Below are 16,990 nucleotides of genomic sequence, written 5' to 3' on the forward strand. Positions count from 1 at the left end.
TTGGGTTTTTGATTAGCATAAAGATGGTGGCTTTTCAATGGTTAATTATGACTTGATTGATTACAGACTAGCATTGTTTTCTGGAGTGATGTGATGGTGACCAAGTTAAGCTTCTTGATAGAATTATTTATACTTCATTGTTTGTTTTACTTGGGCTCATGGATCAGAAAGTTTTGTTCTTCGTTTTCCTAATGCAAAAAAGATGGGGAAATCATATGTGGGCTAGGCTGCTAGATTGAAGAAGTATCCAGGTCCCAAATAGTAGAGAGAGGCTTAGGTAGACACAGACTTCCATCTTACTGATGTGCGCAGGTTTATTGATCTAGATTGAACTATCCATAGAGAAAACTCGGTTTCGAGCTAGTGGATTCATCTGAATTAACTCTAGTTTAATTCTTTTTTTATTTTATAAAAAAGTAAAATTGTTAACATTTTAAAGAAAAGAATTAAAAAGAAAAAAAATTAATAGTTTTTGACTGAGTTTTTCTCGAAATTAAAAAGAAAATTAAATTAAAGTTAGGTTTTAAAACAGCAGAGATAAAGATAAGTAGTTAAGAAAATTAACTAGAGACGATGTTCTGGTGGGCTAGCCTCAAGTTTCAAATTAAGGGCTCAAAATCTAAACTTCGCATAAGCCAGAAGGACTTAATTAATCAGGAGGTCGAACTTGCTAGAGGTATCGTGGTTTCAAAAATTATTACACGAAATAATTTGATTTGTGGTAAATCAATATTCGAAATCATTCCATCCTCAAATCCTTTCTTTATAAAAAAGATGAATTTCTAATTTTTTATAGATATGATCGGTTATTGTGGGTATAAATGTCCAATATCATGTTATTAATAAAAAAAAAAATCTCTACCTTTTCTTTCAATTATTATGGGTATAATTGTAGATGTCTTAGACCACGTTATTATTAAAAAAAATTCTGTATTTTTCCTTAGTTCAAATCAATACTCAACTTAAAGCTAAGTGATTTTTTTGATCTTGGATCACACAAGTTGACCAAAATTAAAAAAAATATTAAGATTTTAATATCTCACAAAGTTCAAAAATAATTTATATGAAATAAACAATCAATGTGAAAGTAAACTATATATATATCAATCACATATCAAAAAGTTTAGAAACATTTCATATTGATGTAAGCTATAGAAATTATGTGAGGCTAAATATTAATAAATTAATTTTAATTTTTTTAGGTTTATTAAAAAATATAAAAAAGATCATGTTTCACTTGGCTTACGCTGAATCATCCAGGTTCTAGGTTGATCCGATCAATTTCAAGCCTATTTTTTACCTATTTAAAACTCAGCTAAGATCTTAGATCGTCCAAGTTTGACCGAGTCAATTACAAGCCCGAGTTTTGCTTATTTAAAATCCAATTAATATCCATGGTCCTGGACCAACTTGTTGGCTAGGTGATCAAGTTTCATAAGTGGTTAGGTATCATAACTATGCTTTACAAAGAGGATCTCAATTTAAAATGATATCTAGATTAAAATGGAATATATTTTTCATGCTTGAATGGTAGGCAAATGCTCGAAAGCTTGCATTACTTGATGATTTCAAGAGGTGGAATCTCTCAAGTGGAAGAAAGAATGAAAGGTTAGCCCACAAAGTCATCCTTTTTCACAACTTGACATGAAACAAAAACTAATAATAAATTAAGCTGAAATGGCTATCCTGCGCGCGATGCTAATCTTTTCTTGAAACCCATAAGCACATGGAAGAAAAACATATAATAATAATGGTAACTTCCCTCGATACTAATCTTTTCTTGAAAAAAGCCATAAAGTAGCCGACCAGTTCACGAAATGGACAAAGAACATATACCTAGGCATTCTAATGGTGTTCTTGACTTATGTGTCCACTGCCCTCGGCACCAAAACTAATTACTATTACTATTTATCTGCCATTTTTTATTTTTTTTATTATGCCCATTAATATACAAATTGCCAAAATTTTAACCAAATTCAGTTCCCACGATCGAGTCTTTATTTGCCTTGAGGCACATCTACGATTTTTTTTCCAATTTTTTTATTATATATTTTCTTTGTACAAATATATAAAAGTTGTTAGCTTTATTTAAAACCAAATGCTCTACCATTAAAAGGGAATATTGTCGTTTGTTTTTATAGGAAAAATACTTTTAAAAAGTATTTTATAATATAATATTAAACACACACTAAGTTGGTAAGCTAAATACAAATAAAAATAATTATGTTATGTAGATAGAACTGAAATAAAAAAAAATCAAAAGAAATAAATAAAGAGATTGAATCATAAGACATAATCAAAATATTAAACTAACAATAAATATTGAACATGAAATGAAACAAAAAAAATTCTAATCCATTCTGAAGAACAGATAAAGAATAAAAAATGAAATTAATTAAACATGTTTAATGTTTTGAGCTTTAACAAAAGTGGAATGCTTTTTTTGAATCTTGAAACATTTTTGGCAGTTATTTCAGTTAATTAAAATGAGTTTAGTTAGGTTGGTTAAGGAGGTTATTTCTGTAATTAGAGATATATGGGAGAGAACTAATTAGGAATACAGAGAGGAGGATTGTTTGTAAAAGGAAAGGAATCTCCCCCTGACAATCAACTACGAGACATCCCTACCATGATTTCTCCTTAAAAGAAAGACACAGGCGTTCTCTCCTTGTCTCCTCCTCCCCACCTCTCTTTCTGTGCAGTTTTTCTAGTAAAATTTGAAGCCGGCATGGATATCCCAGAAAGGGTTTTCCAATATAGATATCACTTTGCTATAGCCATCACTGCTCCACTTGTTCTTTCCTTGCTATTATATGCTGCTCCCAGGCTAATCACCGTTCTTGCTTACTTCTGGCCTTTATTTGCCTCCACAGCAGTCTTCTTGATACTGGTCATTGTCTTTGGTGGTGTTTCACAGTTGCAGGCAACAGGTCATTATCATGGTGAAAAAGCAGGTGAAGGGCTTCTTGATTATGTTTCGGGGCAACCACAGAGTACTGTTGATTGAGCAATCACAAAAATACGAGTGAAGAAATGGTTTCAGTCTTGAGTTCAAGAGCAGGACTATATGAGGTCTAATGTAGTGTTGGATGATCATGAATAACATCTGCCTATGTAGATGCCGAAGTTGTCTCAAGAAAGTTGAAAAGAAGAAGGAGAAAGCAGCTTGAAGATGTGAAATCCAATATAATAATAATAATAATTGTAAAGATATGTTCTTTTTATGCATCTAATTAACTTCACTTATATCTCCTTTTAGCACCTCAATTTCTTTTTAATATTTTTAAAATTCTTAAGAACAAAAAAACAGCTTCCTGATTAACTCAAAATTAATTAAAGAAATTTATTTTCCTCTAAGAAATGGGAATATATGTATTTTCAGACAAAATTAAGTTTGAAAAATGATTGTTTCGCAACCTGTTTCTCTACAATATTAAGAATGAAAACCTGCCTTAGTGTGATTCTATTTTGTGTTGAATATGAAAGAATAAAAGTTTGAAGAGTTAAATATTTGAGTGTTTAGTGTTTTCAATCATGATAAAATAATGCTAATCCATATCTTCAATTGTGAGAAATTGCCCAAACAAGACGTTGAGCACTAGCTTTTCTTCGCATATTTAACAAATTTAAATTTATTTCCATTGTTAAGTCTATGTATGCTAGCCAATTCATCGAACATAATCGTTAAAGATATATTTGGTTCATGGTTTTTTTTTTTTTTTAAAAAAAAGTCGAGGATAACTAGAAAATAATCAAAAGTAAAATACAAAACAAAAGGATAGAAAAAAAAATCACAATAACAGAAAAAACACTAATAAATACACTAACAGAAGCTGATGCACCACACTTGAAGTCTTTATTTTATGTTATTAGACCCATCTATAATATCTTCAGATCTCATAATAAAATCATTGTCAGGCCCCATATATGATGATGAGTTGTTGCTATCTTTTGTATTTAGCTATAAATAATTTTTCATTTTTTTTAAAAAGGCTAAGAATATTATCTATTTCAATATTAATTCATTCCAATTTTAAGGCCATGTGTGTTTGTCAATTATCAAATAAGATTTAAAACAACAAATAATAGATTTGTTTAAGAAATTAAATATTGTAATTTGTAGGATTTGTGTATTTGGTTATTGTACACTGTCAAGATGTATTATACCTAAAATAAAAATATAGATGAACTTCTATAATCTATTCTTTACCGATTAATTAGGAATTGATTTTGATTATTTACATATAGTTGTAAAACCTAATTTAGCAAGGTTGAGATCAATGTTTAAAATGATCAATTTTTTTTAAAAAATCAAAATTAATAAATTAAGGATCATGTTTTGACTTGATCAAGCCCGGGTCAATTGAATTAGTAAATTAATCTAAATTTTTTATTAAATCAGCTATTTTTTTATAATTTTTATTTAACACGGACCGGTATAACCTTGAGTAAATATGAATTTTAAAACTATAATAGTGCGTGTAAAAACAAATTTGAACCTTAATATTGTCATATAGGAAACAACATAGTTGAGTAGTTTGATTACTTTTTCCATTCATAACTTGCAGAGGCAATGGGTATATATATTTTCAGCTTGCGTACAGGGGACAGATTGCTCTATATATAGACTTACAGCTGCGCAAATCGTATAATCTCTTTTAGAGGTATAAAAAGTGAAGCATTTCAATAAATCTTTCCACGCAAAGCAGCAAAAAAATGCGTTCCCTTTCAAGAAATTATTCAAGTTCGAGAAATTTTGAAATAACAATTGTCTTTACATAGTTGTAAACGAGGGGAAGTTTTTATTAATGTTTTACAAATTTCCTTAACTAGTTATAAGAGGATTGGGGATTTGACATTAGCAGGAATGTCTGTGCTAAGATGACTGAGAAGGAATTATATCTGATTCTGTCAAGGTCCCTGACTGATCAACATCAAGTTTTCTGAATCTCTCCATCACTAATGAAATATCTTCCTGGCTTATCTTCCCCATCTCCTTCAACGTGTACACAATGAACTCTGCAGCACTGATCAACAAGCCAAAAATTGGATGCACGTACAGATTTTTCAAGGCATTGGTAACGGAACAAAGGCAGAGATGAGTTGTGCTATGATCAGCTGTTCCTTACCTTACAGTTTTATCATGATCAATATCAGCTTCCTCGAGATCTGAGGCTGTGACATTTCGAGCAAGAACCCGTTTAACGAGCAATCTTTGCCTCTTTTCAGTGTATAATTCAGCAAGGTAGAGAAAGAATTGAGCTAAGCAAATGGTGCTGCACAGTATCCAGAAGACAGCAAATACTCGACCAGCCCTGGTTGAGAAGCTGTCATCTCCGTATCCAAGAGTAGTGATGGAAGAACAGACACAGTAAAATGCATCAACAAATTCGAAACTCTCAACTAGATATAAGAAGATGGTTCCAACTATCATGAGGAGAAAGAGAAGGATTAGGGCGAGAAGAAACTTGTACTTGACTTTATGTGTTTCAACCTCTTCTAGGATCTCAGATAAACCAGTTTTTTCATTCATGTGCATTGCTCTAACCAAGAGAATCTCCTGCTTTTCTACGATGTAATCCGCTGCCTTGCTGAGAATTATCCCGCCAAGAGCCATGCCTGCAAAAACATAAACGCACGAAAGAAGCTTGGCCAATGTGGTATGAGGCACTAGATCTCCATATCCAACTGTTGTCATTGTCACAACAGAGAAGTAAACAGCATCAACAATCCCATTTGTTTTCTTGCCTTCGATCTGATTCATGACAAGGGAGAGACATAGAGTGCCTACACCTAGATAGATAGCCAAGACAAGGAACACTTTCTTGAAGCTACAATCTTGATTCTCAAGAAATGATTCAAGCCATTTGAGAGATGAGTTGCCATCCTGCTCAGGATGTTTGATCTCTGTTACATTGACATTCATAGGCTGCCTAAATCTTCTTCTCTGAAGAGCATTCTTTTCATCTCGAAGCAATGACTGCGTCGCATCATCACTGGCCATCAAAAACAAGAAGAACAGAGATGCAAGCCCTTCAAAGTATACCCTGCATGGAAACGTAAAACCAATGAATTTTTTTCTATTTAATTTGAAACTTGCATTCCATAAAGAAATTAACAAAAGGAAAGGAAAACGATATCAAAGACCATGGAAATTATTGAAAAGGGAAAGTTTTGGATTTGCCTCACAAAACTCTTAAAAAATTGTTGATGTTTCAGACCCCATGTAAATCTTGAAAGATCAATGCAAATTGATAATCACAAAAATCACGCTAATGTTTCCATGTGGCTTAAGTTCTTGCCCGTAATAAAGTCCTGATTTTGGGATTGCGGTTACCAAATCCAAAAGAAGTCAAAACCTGCCATGATTTTCTATCAAGTCAAATCCTTGGTACTCGTAATTTGTTACAAATCAGTCAGTCGTAAGCTCGACAGAATTAGTTTAAAACTTTTATTTGACAAGTTTGCCTCGTTTAGAATTAAAAATGTAATAAATTCTTTCCTGCTTTCACAATTTCAATTTTATTTTTTATTAATGTTGGTTGAAAATTTACATAGTCTTTAAAGTCCAATTCTTAATACATGAAGGTGAGCACAATACTAAAATTAGATTAAAAATAATTTAAAAAATATTCAAGCCATATAAAGTTATTTGATCATTTTATTAAGGTTAATTTTAAAATCTTTTAACATAACCTCTTGCATAATCTAAATTTAAAAGTAATACATGTGAGAGTTGTTTGAACATTTTATTAAGGTTAATTATGATGTGTTTATTTAAGCAATCATGCCGCTTTTTAAATTAATTAATTTTTAAAATTTTTTTTGATATATTAATATAAAAATAAATTTAAAAAAATAAAAAAATAATTTAATATATTTAATTAAAAAAAACATTTTAAAAATTAACAGCTATTAAAATAACAAAAACTATCTTAGCTTCTTTTGCTAAGAATAGCCTTGCACTTAAGAGAGGGTAATAATAAGAGGATGCAATTAGAAAATAAAAAATATGAGACCAGAATAACATACAATGAAGAACAGAGGGACCAAATGCACCACTAACCATTTTGTTTTAGCTACTGCAAGAAGAAGAAACAGAAACACAAGTTAAAGAGCTCTCAAAGTCTCAACGCCGGCTGTCTCTCCCGTCTTCCACGGGTACGTGCTTAGATTGTTCTTTTGTTTTTCTTAAGGTCAGGGAAATTTCATAAAACGGGTAGTTATTTAGTGCTTTCTTTTGATTCATGTTTTTCTTTTCCAGTGAAGGGTTTATGCTGCCAGCTTTCTTAGAAAGGTTTAGAGAGTATTTATGTACAATTGAGACAGTTAAAGACTGATAGGTTTTAGTTTTTGAAGTGGAATTAATGACATCTGTGCCGTCGAAAAATATATGGATAAAGAGGCAGCAATGCCCATGTGGGGATTGGAAATGTTATGTTACTTGTGAAGGAGATGTTGAAGAGACATCTGTAGCATCTCAGTTGGAAAAAAATGAAAATTTTCAATCTGATTCAATGGTTTCTCCTTATGTAGGAATGGTGTTTAAGAGTGATGATGATGCGTTCGAGTATTATGGGAATTTTGCTAGGAAAAATGGGTTTTCTATTAGGAAAGAGAGGTCAAGATTGAGCCCTCAATTGGGTATTTATAAACGTGATTTTGTTTGTTATCGTTCGGGGTTTGCGCCGGCTAGGAAGAAGTCGACTGCAGAACACCATAGGGATAGGAAATCGGTGCGGTGTGGATGTGATGCAAAAATGTATTTGTCAAAGGAAGTTGTTGAAGGGGTTTCTCAATGGTTTGTTGTGCAATTTAGCAATGTGCATAATCATGAGCTCTTGGAAGATGATCAAGTGAGGCTCCTTCCAGCTTATCGGAAGATTCAAGAGGCGGATCAGGAGAGGATTCTTTTGCTTTCAAAAGCTGGGTTCCCAATACATCGAATAGTGAAGGTGTTAGAGTTGGAAAAGGGTATTCAAGGTGGGCAATTGCCTTTTCTAGAGAGGGATGTTAGGAATTTTGTTCAAAATCGCAAGAAGATTGTTCAAGAGAATGATGCTTTGCTCACTGAAAAGAGAGAGAATGATAGTATGGAACTTCTTGAGGCGTGCAAAGTTACCAAAGAGATGGATGGAGATTTTGTTTATGATTTCACAACGGATGAGAATGATAAGGTTGAGAACATTGTGTGGTCGTATGGTGACTCTGTTCGTGCATACACTTTGTTTGGTGATGTGGTTTATTTTGACACTAGTTATCGTTCTATCACATATGGCATGCTTTTAGGGGTATGGCTTGGAATTGACAACAATGGGAAGACCATATTCTTTGGCTGTGTTCTGTTGCAGGATGAGACGGCTCGTTCCTTTGCATGGGCTTTGCAGGTTTACTAATTCAATCGCATGAGTTGATTTTATTTCTCTTTGTGTATTTTTCTCTTGCAGTTACCATTATCTGTTTTTGTTACAGGCTTTTGTCCATCTTATGAAAGGAAAATGTCCACAAACAATTCTAACTGACCTTGAACTGGGGCTTAAGGATGCTGTTAGAAGCGAATTACCTAGCACTAGACACGTTATATCTATATGGAATATTCAACCCAAGATATCCAGTTGGTTTTTCCTTTCCCTTGGGGCTAGATATCCAGAATTTAAATCGATGTTTGATGATTTGTATCATGCTGAGAATGCAGATGATTTTGAACATAGATGGAGTCAGATGGTTTCTATGTTTGGATTTGGTTCAGATAAACACATTGCTTTACTCTATTCTCTTCGTGCATCCTGGGCATCATCCTATATGAGAGGTTACTTTCTTGCTCGGATGGCGACATCAGCATATTTGAAATCTGTAGAGTCATTTCTGAAAGCAATCTGTTGTGCACAAACATGTTTACGGAGCTTCTTTGAACAGGTATATCAAAGGCATATATTTTTTTGAAACTCTTGAATGGGAAGGTTTTTGTTGAAATTTTTGTCTTGCTGATTTTTTTTTTTGTTGTTGGTACTCTTGTAGGTTGGTAGTTCCTCCAATTTCCAGAACCAGCTACGTCAAGAGATGCAGTACATGCTCACTAAAACATGCATGCCTATTGAAGAGCATGCACGTAATTTTCTTACACCTTTTGCCTTCAATGATTTCCAACATGAATTGGTGCTCTCTATGCAATGTGCTCTGTCTGAAATGCCGGATGGATCATATCTTGTACACCACTACAAAAAGATGGATGTTGAGCGGCTTGTAATATGGATACCAGAAGATGAACAGATTCACTGCACCTGTAAGGAATTTGAGTCTTCCGGGATGTTGTGCAGACACACTCTTCGGGTGTTCATCCTGAAAAACTACTTTCAGCTTCCTGAAAAATATTATCTTAGCAGATGGCGAAGGGAAAGCTCCCTAGTTTTCTATGATAATCAAGATACTCAAACTAATGATGATGGATGGTTTCAAGAATTTCAATCCCTGACTGAAACTCTATTAACAGAGTCATCAATCACAAAGGAGCGTTCTGATTATGTCCATAGGGAACTGCCAAAGGAACTGAAAAGACTTATTAGTGAGGTTAGAAAAATGCCAGAAAGTGATGGAGCTGCTATGGATTTAACACTTTCACCATCTAGTTAATTTACAGTAGGTGCAAATATGTCTGGTAACTTACCAAGGGGACGACATGATCATTGGCAGGAAGATGTCTGGGTGTTTTTATTGCTCATTTTCATCAGAAAGAGAATTTTGGAAAGAAAAGCTAACCTGAAGTAGATGCATGAAGTGTTGCTCAGATGCAACAAGTTGACATTGTTTCCTTTGTGAATAACTATGGAAGACTGCAAAAAATATGAATTGGACCGAAATGAACTCAACCAAGGTGATGTACTACATAAATTATCAAAAATGTGTTTTGCTAAACAAAAGAATGACAGTAAAAGAGATTTTTCTTATCGTGTTCTTGGCTTTTTATTTCTTTCTAAGAACCTTAATGTCATTTGCCTAACTGCTTGTTCTTGTCATGAACACATGCTAAAACATTTTCCATGCTTTCTCTTGCTGCGGTCATTTCCAGTTGTGCACAAATGGAAAAGGTTGTAGTTTTCAATCTTCTTTCTTTAGTCTCAAAGGGAACAAGATAGAAGGGAGGGAAAACAAAAAAAAAGAGGCTGCATTTGTAGCTCTTTGTGAATTCTCTCTTCAATGTGGTGATTAATTAAGTAATTCTAGCTGTCTGTAAACCCAATCACATTTGATAGTTTTGTGGCTGATTACTTAACAATCCTTTTTTTAATGTTTTGAAGTCTGCTTGTTAGGAAGTCGACAACTATCTGCCAATATGTGGAAGAGATTGTAGTTTTATTTTTCATCAATTATTGTTTCCTTTATATCACGCACCATAATACATTGAGAGGTTGTTGTGTAGATATTATAATAGATATTCCACTTTTAAGACATAGGCTATCTGATGTTAGGAAAGTCTACTACTAATTGTCCTAACTAACATCATAGGAAAAATGATGATGCTTAAAGTTTACTGGTTGAAATAACTGAATTTCTGCTTATGTTATTAATTCGTAGAAAAAGCATAAAGGACTGATCTGACTGTTGTGTTATTCATAAACATCTACCCTTATTTGTTCTGTCTTCTGCAGTTGATACCTTTTGTTGTACAATAGGTCGACAGAGTGTTGGTGGTTGTGCCAACAGTTTCTATATAAATCAATATTTATATCTGAAATTGAGAAATGAATACAAGTGTCTGATTATGAGTAGTCAGGACTTCCACAAGCAACTGAAATGATATTAATCTATTTATTCCCAAACATAAGAGCATGTGAGCCATGTTACTTTTTGATGGATTTGTTCACCAAAATAACAAAATCTTATTACTTTATGGATTTTTTCTAATTTTTTAACAAGTGCATGATGGATCGTGTTATCTGTCTGATGTTTGAGAAGGCTCCATTTAATCCCAGAGTTTTATTTCCTGTATTGTTTGATTGTGTTTTAATCTATTCAATCTGATGGACAAGGCTTATCTGAGTCAAGTTTAATTGTGGTGATCTATATGATAATTACTATAGGTTTTTAAACAGTTATGAATATGATTCGATATAACTTGGAATTCCAGAGGATGCATTTGTGCTGCTAGCATCAGGTATCCGATTACGCACACATAAATGTACATATGCATCTATGTAGCCAAGTATGTGTAGCCAAGTATGTAGGCTGTAGAATCCTTGTTGATTTTGAAATCATTGACATCTAGAGCAGCTTGTCATCTTCTTGGCTCCCCATAAACTCATGCCTGGAAGAATTAAAATAATTTTTCCAATATGCTTGTTACAATTTTGCCACCTAAATGCCACAAAATTTTGAACCAAATGCTTTAGTTGTTGAGGTGAAGTTTGTCAAAGCTGGTTCATCATAGATGATAATGAACTGTATAATTGTGTTTGTTTGTGGTTCCATTTGCATCACTGCTCTAAAACTTTTGTGCCCATCAGAGCTTCTGGACAAACTGAAGCATGCAGAAAATTAGGTGTGTTTTTGTGATAGCTAATATTGTTTCTTGGTTTAAGCTTCGACTGTTGCCGCCCTTTTTTACATGATATTTTTCCTGTGTGAAACTTTTTTGCTACCTCTCAACCTTTTACTGAAAACATTCATACGCAAAATGCCAAGAACCACAAGTTATAGCAGATTGGTGTGTGCATGATTCACTAGTTTATTGATCTATGCCATGTCCATGTTTGATTTTTTCCCCTGAAGGATTTTTAAGACTCTGCCTACCATACAAGTGTCCTCAGGTAGGATTTCAAGGACCCACACATTCACATTATTGTACTGATTTTGTACATTCAGGATCATGCATTCTTTCATTTAAAAAATTGTTTTCTTTAAGAGTGATTGTTAAACTGAAACTGTTAGACACTAGAATTATTGGCAATAATTTCTCACTTGCTGTCTTGTCTTCGTTTGCAGAGAGATGGAAATGGAGTCCAAGTTCCAGTCATTCCAACCCATTCTCCCATTGAGGCCCTTCTAGATTTATCCCCCATGTTGCAGGTATGCATTTGACATGGTTCATTCATTTCAAATCTTCATTCAGGGAGGGGTCCCTCTTGATTAGAAACCGTGGCCATGATATTTGTCAGGAAAATTAAATAGAGGGAGTAGAAATGAAAGCTGCCAAGTTCTAACCACATAAGCATACCAACTTCATTGAATGGTCGGTTTCTGTACTGTACCATGTAGTAGATGACAAAAGGGCAATACATATCTGCTCTCAATTTCATTATATTGTCTTCTTGTTGTAATGCAAATATCAACTCGCCAAACTTCTACCACTGTATAATATTATTGCATGGTCATATAAAGTTGATAAGATTGCTGATTATTTTCACGAAATATAAGCATAAACACAAGTGACGGACCCTAATCTTTTGTCTTGTTAATGTTATGGGGCCATGAGCACGTGGCAGTTAGCAGCTGCAATTAGGGAACTTTTGGCAGCGAGGAGATGGAAGCACGTGGAAAGTGGTCTTAGGCTCATTTGGTGTCATTTATTTGTCTCATTGGGGGTGCTTTAAGAGGATTTTTTTTGAAAAAATAAACGGGTGTGGTATAGATAATTACATGCTTAAAAAGCTGATTAAAGGCTCTTTTCTCATTCTGGACATTTGCATAGGATTTCGAATCTGGGTTTTTTCTCTTACAATTTGGGATAGATTCATATCTTTGTGGGTCATACCTGATATGATTTGATAATTAAAGTCCTATCAATATCAAAGTTTGCTTTTCATTTCTCATGAGATTTTTCTTATCCTTTCTTACATCCTTTGGAATTTGATGTGCAAGATACATACTCTACTAGCAATCTTACAACATATGTACTTGAAAGCTTGGTTTGAAATATTTAATATTCAAAATGAAGCCTAACCAGATGATAAAAAATAAGCATTAAGCGCTCTCTATATATATATGGTTTTCATTTTCATCGAAGGATTGTGGTTATAAGAAATGACTGGTGTCGAAAAAGTGAAAGTCCCTCTAGTATTTGGTTAAAATTTCCCTGGTAGCCTATTTATTACTGTGTTTAGGGTGCTTTTTCGTGGCAGCTTTTTATTACAGCTAGGGCAATGAGTAAAGTAGAACTACTTTTGATAGAATACAATGAATCTAAAACTCCCTTTTAACGTAGAGAAAATAAAATATCTGTAGGATTGGATTTAAAGATGGCATTATATTATACCAACATACTTCTAGCTTGGACTGCTGAAAATCTAGAATGTAATGAAGACAGCATTTACCACATATTCCACAACCATTTAGCTTGTTTTGCACCACCAAGACAACCGACCACAATTTTAAACAATTCTACAAGCATCAATAATTATATTGAATATCTCAGGCAAGTTATCATATTTTATTTTGTTCACATCACATCCATCTTTTATATGCACATCCTAGTCTTTCTAGTATTTTCCACAGTGCTTGGGAGTCATGAAATCTACCTAAAGCCTTTGGAATAGTAGCATCTTCTTGATTCATGCAAAACAAACTTCTTCTTGATTCATGCAAGACAGAAAGGGAAAAAAAAATAGAGAGAGAGAGAGAGAGAGAGAGATTGGACTCATTATTATTAGCTAATTTGGAGAAGAAGAGACTAGGACCACAGCTGAGTGTACAAGGCCAAGTTATTACACTACAAGGAAAGTGACAGCTTTTACATGGTGAAAGGGAGGGATTTGAGATCGGGAAGCATTGACAAGGACTAAAAGCTAATGGACATGAAAGCTTTGCCATGAAAAACTATGACTAAAGCTTTAAACAACTAAAAATGCATATATATTATTCTGCAATTAGTTGTTGTTGAGCTTCAATCCTTATTTCTTCTTTCATTTTCCTTATAAATTCCTCAATTCTCCTGTTCAATTCTTCAGTACTTGCCAACTCCTCATTTCCTTCTTCCTCTTGTTTCAACAAGCACTCTCTTTTTTCTTCTATGTACTCTTCTTCTTCTGTAATCAAAGCTTGACTTGAAGTAGTCTCCTCCTCCTCCTCCTCCTCCTCCTCTTCAGTTGCAAGAACAATATCCTCTAGAGATTCAACACTTGCCACCTGAACTTCTTGATCATCAACAGTAGCCTCAGCTTTGGCAGAAGATAAGGTAGGTGCTGATGATAACTGCCTTTCATCACCAAGATTAGACTGGTCATCAGAAGCAGGAGTTTCTGAAGAAGAAACTGAACTCTTAGCAAGAATAGCAAGGATTCCATTACAAATGAGAAACATATACTTCCTCTCTAGGTAATGACTAAGAAATGAGAATACACCAGTATTAATATATAAAATCAAGGGTTTGGGAAACAAAGAAAAGCCTGAAGAGAAGCAAAGAAACAAAGAAAATAAAGAGACCGAGATAAGAAACTGCAAGGTCCTTCTCAAGAAATGGTACTGGTAAGTTTGGTCCTGCATCTTTTAGGTTTCTTCTTGGCCAAAGATGTAGGAGTTTGCTCTCTTGGAAGAGGCAGTAGTCTGAAGGGTACGTGACCTTGGAAGGGAGGGTTAGGGTCTTAGTTTGGTAAGTACTCGAGATGATTTGATTGTTGAATGAAATTGAAGGGTCTCTCCATATTTATACCAATCTCCAAGCTAGCCCCATTTTTGGTAGACTTACAAAAACGACCTTGATGGAATGCGCAGAGGGCACGAAGTGGAACTCTCTAAAAGAGGGCGGAAGAGAAGAAAAGAAAAGACAAGGTGAGTCAACTTCTCCTGTTGGGTAAATTATAGTTTAGACCCTATAGTTAGGAATGTAAGCACAGATAGGAGAAATGCCTCGATATATAAAAACAAATTGATGAAAAAAATAATAAAGTGTGAGGACGTTATTGAAGTATAGGGACTAAAATATAGTTTATAATAAAAAGTGCTTTTGCAAGCATCAAATGTAAAGAAATGCAAGAAGATCCTTTGGAAGAAAAATAGAGGTGGGGGTGGCTGGTGGGTGCTTCTTTGAAGTTTCTAGTGGACACTTACAACAAGGTAGGAACAGTACCATAACTTTTGTTTTCCTTGTCCTTTGTATTTTTGGACATGTAATTTGATCTTCAACCATCAAAATTAATTAATCTAGGAAAGCTGTACAAATCTTTAGTTCTTTACTACTATTATGTGGACCCTATGCTTAATTATTTGAGTTTCCGGTTATAAAATTGTTTTTTTTTTTTCCTGTATGAATGGTCAACATCATGCAATGAGCTCAAAAGAAAAAAAACAAAAAAAAATAAAACTTTAAACAATGCATGAGAGTTATTAAAAAGATGTTTTTGGAGTGGGGTAAAAATTTAAAGAGTTTTTTTATTTGGAAATATACTAAAGTAAATTTTTTTAAAAAAATTAACATTAATATATTAAAAAGATCGGAAACAAAAAAAAAATTTAAGAAAAAAAAGAGAAATTTTTAAATTTTTAAGAAATAATTATTTAAACTATGTTTTCAAACATTGCTTAAGAGATAGTTTGTTTTCGCAGCTAGTTGTATGTTTTTAAAAAAATTAAAAGTTTTTTTAATTAAAAATCATTTTGATGTGCTAATGTTAAAATTAAATTTTGAAAAATAAAAATATTATTATTTTGATGGATTTTTGAGTGGAAAATATTTTAAAAAACAATAATAAACAGAATGTAAATGGACAGCTAGAGTCATTATGCACCCAAAAAAATAACCATAATGACAGCAAAACAAGTCATTTACAGCCTAATTAGTATTCATGAATCATGCACGAGCTTTTAATAAGGGCTAATTGCATGGAGTATATTGTTTGCCTATAGTTTTGGAACCAAGACTCGATGGAGTGTAATTCCAACAGCGTTATCATGGCTCGACGACTCTTATTTCGAGGAGGGAGAACTTCGACATCGAAAGATAAGTAAGTGAAATGACGAGCAGGATTAGAGATTCGAAGAGGAGGCGGCGACACCCTAGTTTGGACAACTCCCTTTGCAATGCTCTGTTCCATTTTCCCTGCTCTCCAATAAAACCCCAGCTTGTATGTCTCTGTTTGTACTGATAAAAATTGTGTCTTCTCCATTCTTGTTCTTGTGGCTGAGTCTCTGATTTGAGGCTAATGTCTACTGAACTGAAGCGGAGACAAAGTTACAGGTCTTCTGCTATAAGTAAAGCGTGGGTGCAGCCCGTAGAGTTTTGACTTTAGAGTAATGTTTTCTCGATGGGCTCTCTTCCGAGGCTCCATTGTTATTATCAGGCTTCAATAAAGCTTTAGCAGAAGCTAAATTGGTCTTGCACTTTTTCACCCAATTTATAGTGGCCTGATATGAATGTGAAGATAAGGCAATCACAGGCTAGGTCCGAGCCTTGACCATGAACACACACAAAAGAATGCCTATGCTACTGCTTGAGAAGATAAGGCGAGCACTTGCAATATGAAATTGTCCGCAGTTTGCTCATGGTCTTAATTCTTGAAGTCAGATCAGAGATCTTCTCATCTTCATATAGATTTAACAAAAGGGAAAATATGTCATAATCGTGGTTAAAATCAGAGATGCCAAGTATGACAGAAAGCACTTGAGAAACTACCCCAAAACGAGAAGAACGAGTACAGCAGAAATGGGGCTCTTAAGCAATTCCCCTATAGGCCGGGAAGATTGTGTAAACAGCACCTGTGCGTCCTCTTCATCACATTGTCCCAAAACTCTTCCATTAATACTGCCCTTCTTCATCAGGACCTAAAGTTAATACCTTCTCATCATCCATAGCCTTCAGAAACCACATAAACCCTAAAGATATATAAAGCTCCCAAAACAAGAAACCTTGACTGCTCATATGGGAAATTAAACTTGAGGAAAATCATTTCTTGAGGTTCCTTGTTTTTCATTTCTTGAGGTTCCTTGTTTTATAGGTGTGAATTCAAGCAGTGGTGGCTTGTCTATGTGTTTGGTTGCACACAATTTCTTGTGGGATACGCTG

General features: G+C 34.0%; 3 protein-coding genes across 11 annotated transcripts; 1 reads left to right on the forward strand and 2 right to left on the reverse strand.

The window, feature by feature from the left end:
* Nucleotides 1-4,710: 4,710 nt before the first annotated feature.
* On the reverse strand, nt 4,711-6,236 carry LOC7474083 (two pore potassium channel a). Its single transcript, XM_024587784.2, has 3 exons — nt 6,148-6,236; nt 5,130-6,047; nt 4,711-5,027 (listed from the first exon to the last, which is right to left on the reverse strand). Exons 2-3 carry the CDS (start codon nt 6,002-6,004, stop codon nt 4,877-4,879), a joined length of 1,026 nt encoding a protein of 341 aa, XP_024443552.2. The 5' UTR covers nt 6,005-6,047; nt 6,148-6,236; the 3' UTR covers nt 4,711-4,876.
* Nucleotides 6,237-7,068: 832 nt separating this feature from the next.
* LOC7482643 (putative protein FAR1-RELATED SEQUENCE 10) lies at nt 7,069-12,804 on the forward strand. 9 transcript variants are annotated; one of them, XM_024587781.2, is made up of 6 exons: nt 7,172-8,387; nt 8,473-8,916; nt 9,019-9,871; nt 11,079-11,152; nt 11,980-12,063; nt 12,480-12,804. In XM_024587781.2, the coding sequence occupies exons 1-3, from the start codon at nt 7,368-7,370 to the stop codon at nt 9,628-9,630; spliced, it is 2,076 nt and encodes a 691-aa protein (XP_024443549.1). In that variant the 5' UTR covers nt 7,172-7,367; the 3' UTR covers nt 9,631-9,871; nt 11,079-11,152; nt 11,980-12,063; nt 12,480-12,804. The 9 variants fall into 9 exon arrangements, with proteins under 9 accessions (XP_024443550.1, XP_006373590.1, XP_024443549.1 ...); XM_024587779.2 differs by lacking the exon at nt 12,480-12,804 and adding an exon at nt 12,153-12,394; XM_024587782.2 differs by lacking the exons at nt 11,079-11,152; nt 12,480-12,804 and adding an exon at nt 7,069-7,161 and having other exon boundaries at nt 7,537-8,387; nt 11,980-12,394.
* An 810-nt stretch (nt 12,805-13,614) lies between these two features.
* On the reverse strand, nt 13,615-14,635 carry LOC7474084 (uncharacterized; the record flags this gene model as incomplete). The annotated part of the gene is made up of 2 exons (XM_052448125.1): nt 13,615-14,231; nt 14,416-14,635. Coding segments are annotated over 2 exons (603 nt in total), but the record flags the coding sequence as incomplete, so codon positions are not given.
* Between the last annotated feature and the right edge of the window lie 2,355 nt (nt 14,636-16,990).

The sequence above is a fragment of the Populus trichocarpa genome, chromosome 16 (assembly GCF_000002775.5).
Source record: "Populus trichocarpa isolate Nisqually-1 chromosome 16, P.trichocarpa_v4.1, whole genome shotgun sequence".
Lineage (NCBI taxonomy): Eukaryota > Viridiplantae > Streptophyta > Magnoliopsida > Malpighiales > Salicaceae > Populus > Populus trichocarpa.

Excerpts from the sequence above, each read along its gene's own strand:
- LOC7482643 (XM_006373528.3), top strand. The coding sequence starts at position 7,368 with ATGACATCTGTGCCGTCGAAAAATATATGGATAAAGAGGCAGCAATGC. Across the intron at positions 8,388-8,472 it reads CCTTTGCATGGGCTTTGCAG|GCTTTTGTCCATCTTATGAA; the intron begins GTTTACTAATTC and ends TTTTTGTTACAG. Across the intron at positions 8,917-9,018 it reads TACGGAGCTTCTTTGAACAG|GTTGGTAGTTCCTCCAATTT; the intron begins GTATATCAAAGG and ends GTACTCTTGTAG.
- LOC7474083 (XM_024587784.2), bottom strand. The coding sequence starts at position 6,004 with ATGGCCAGTGATGATGCGACGCAGTCATTGCTTCGAGATGAAAAGAAT. Across the intron at positions 5,028-5,129 it reads GATCATGATAAAACTGTAAG|TGCTGCAGAGTTCATTGTGT; the intron begins GTAAGGAACAGC and ends CTTGTTGATCAG.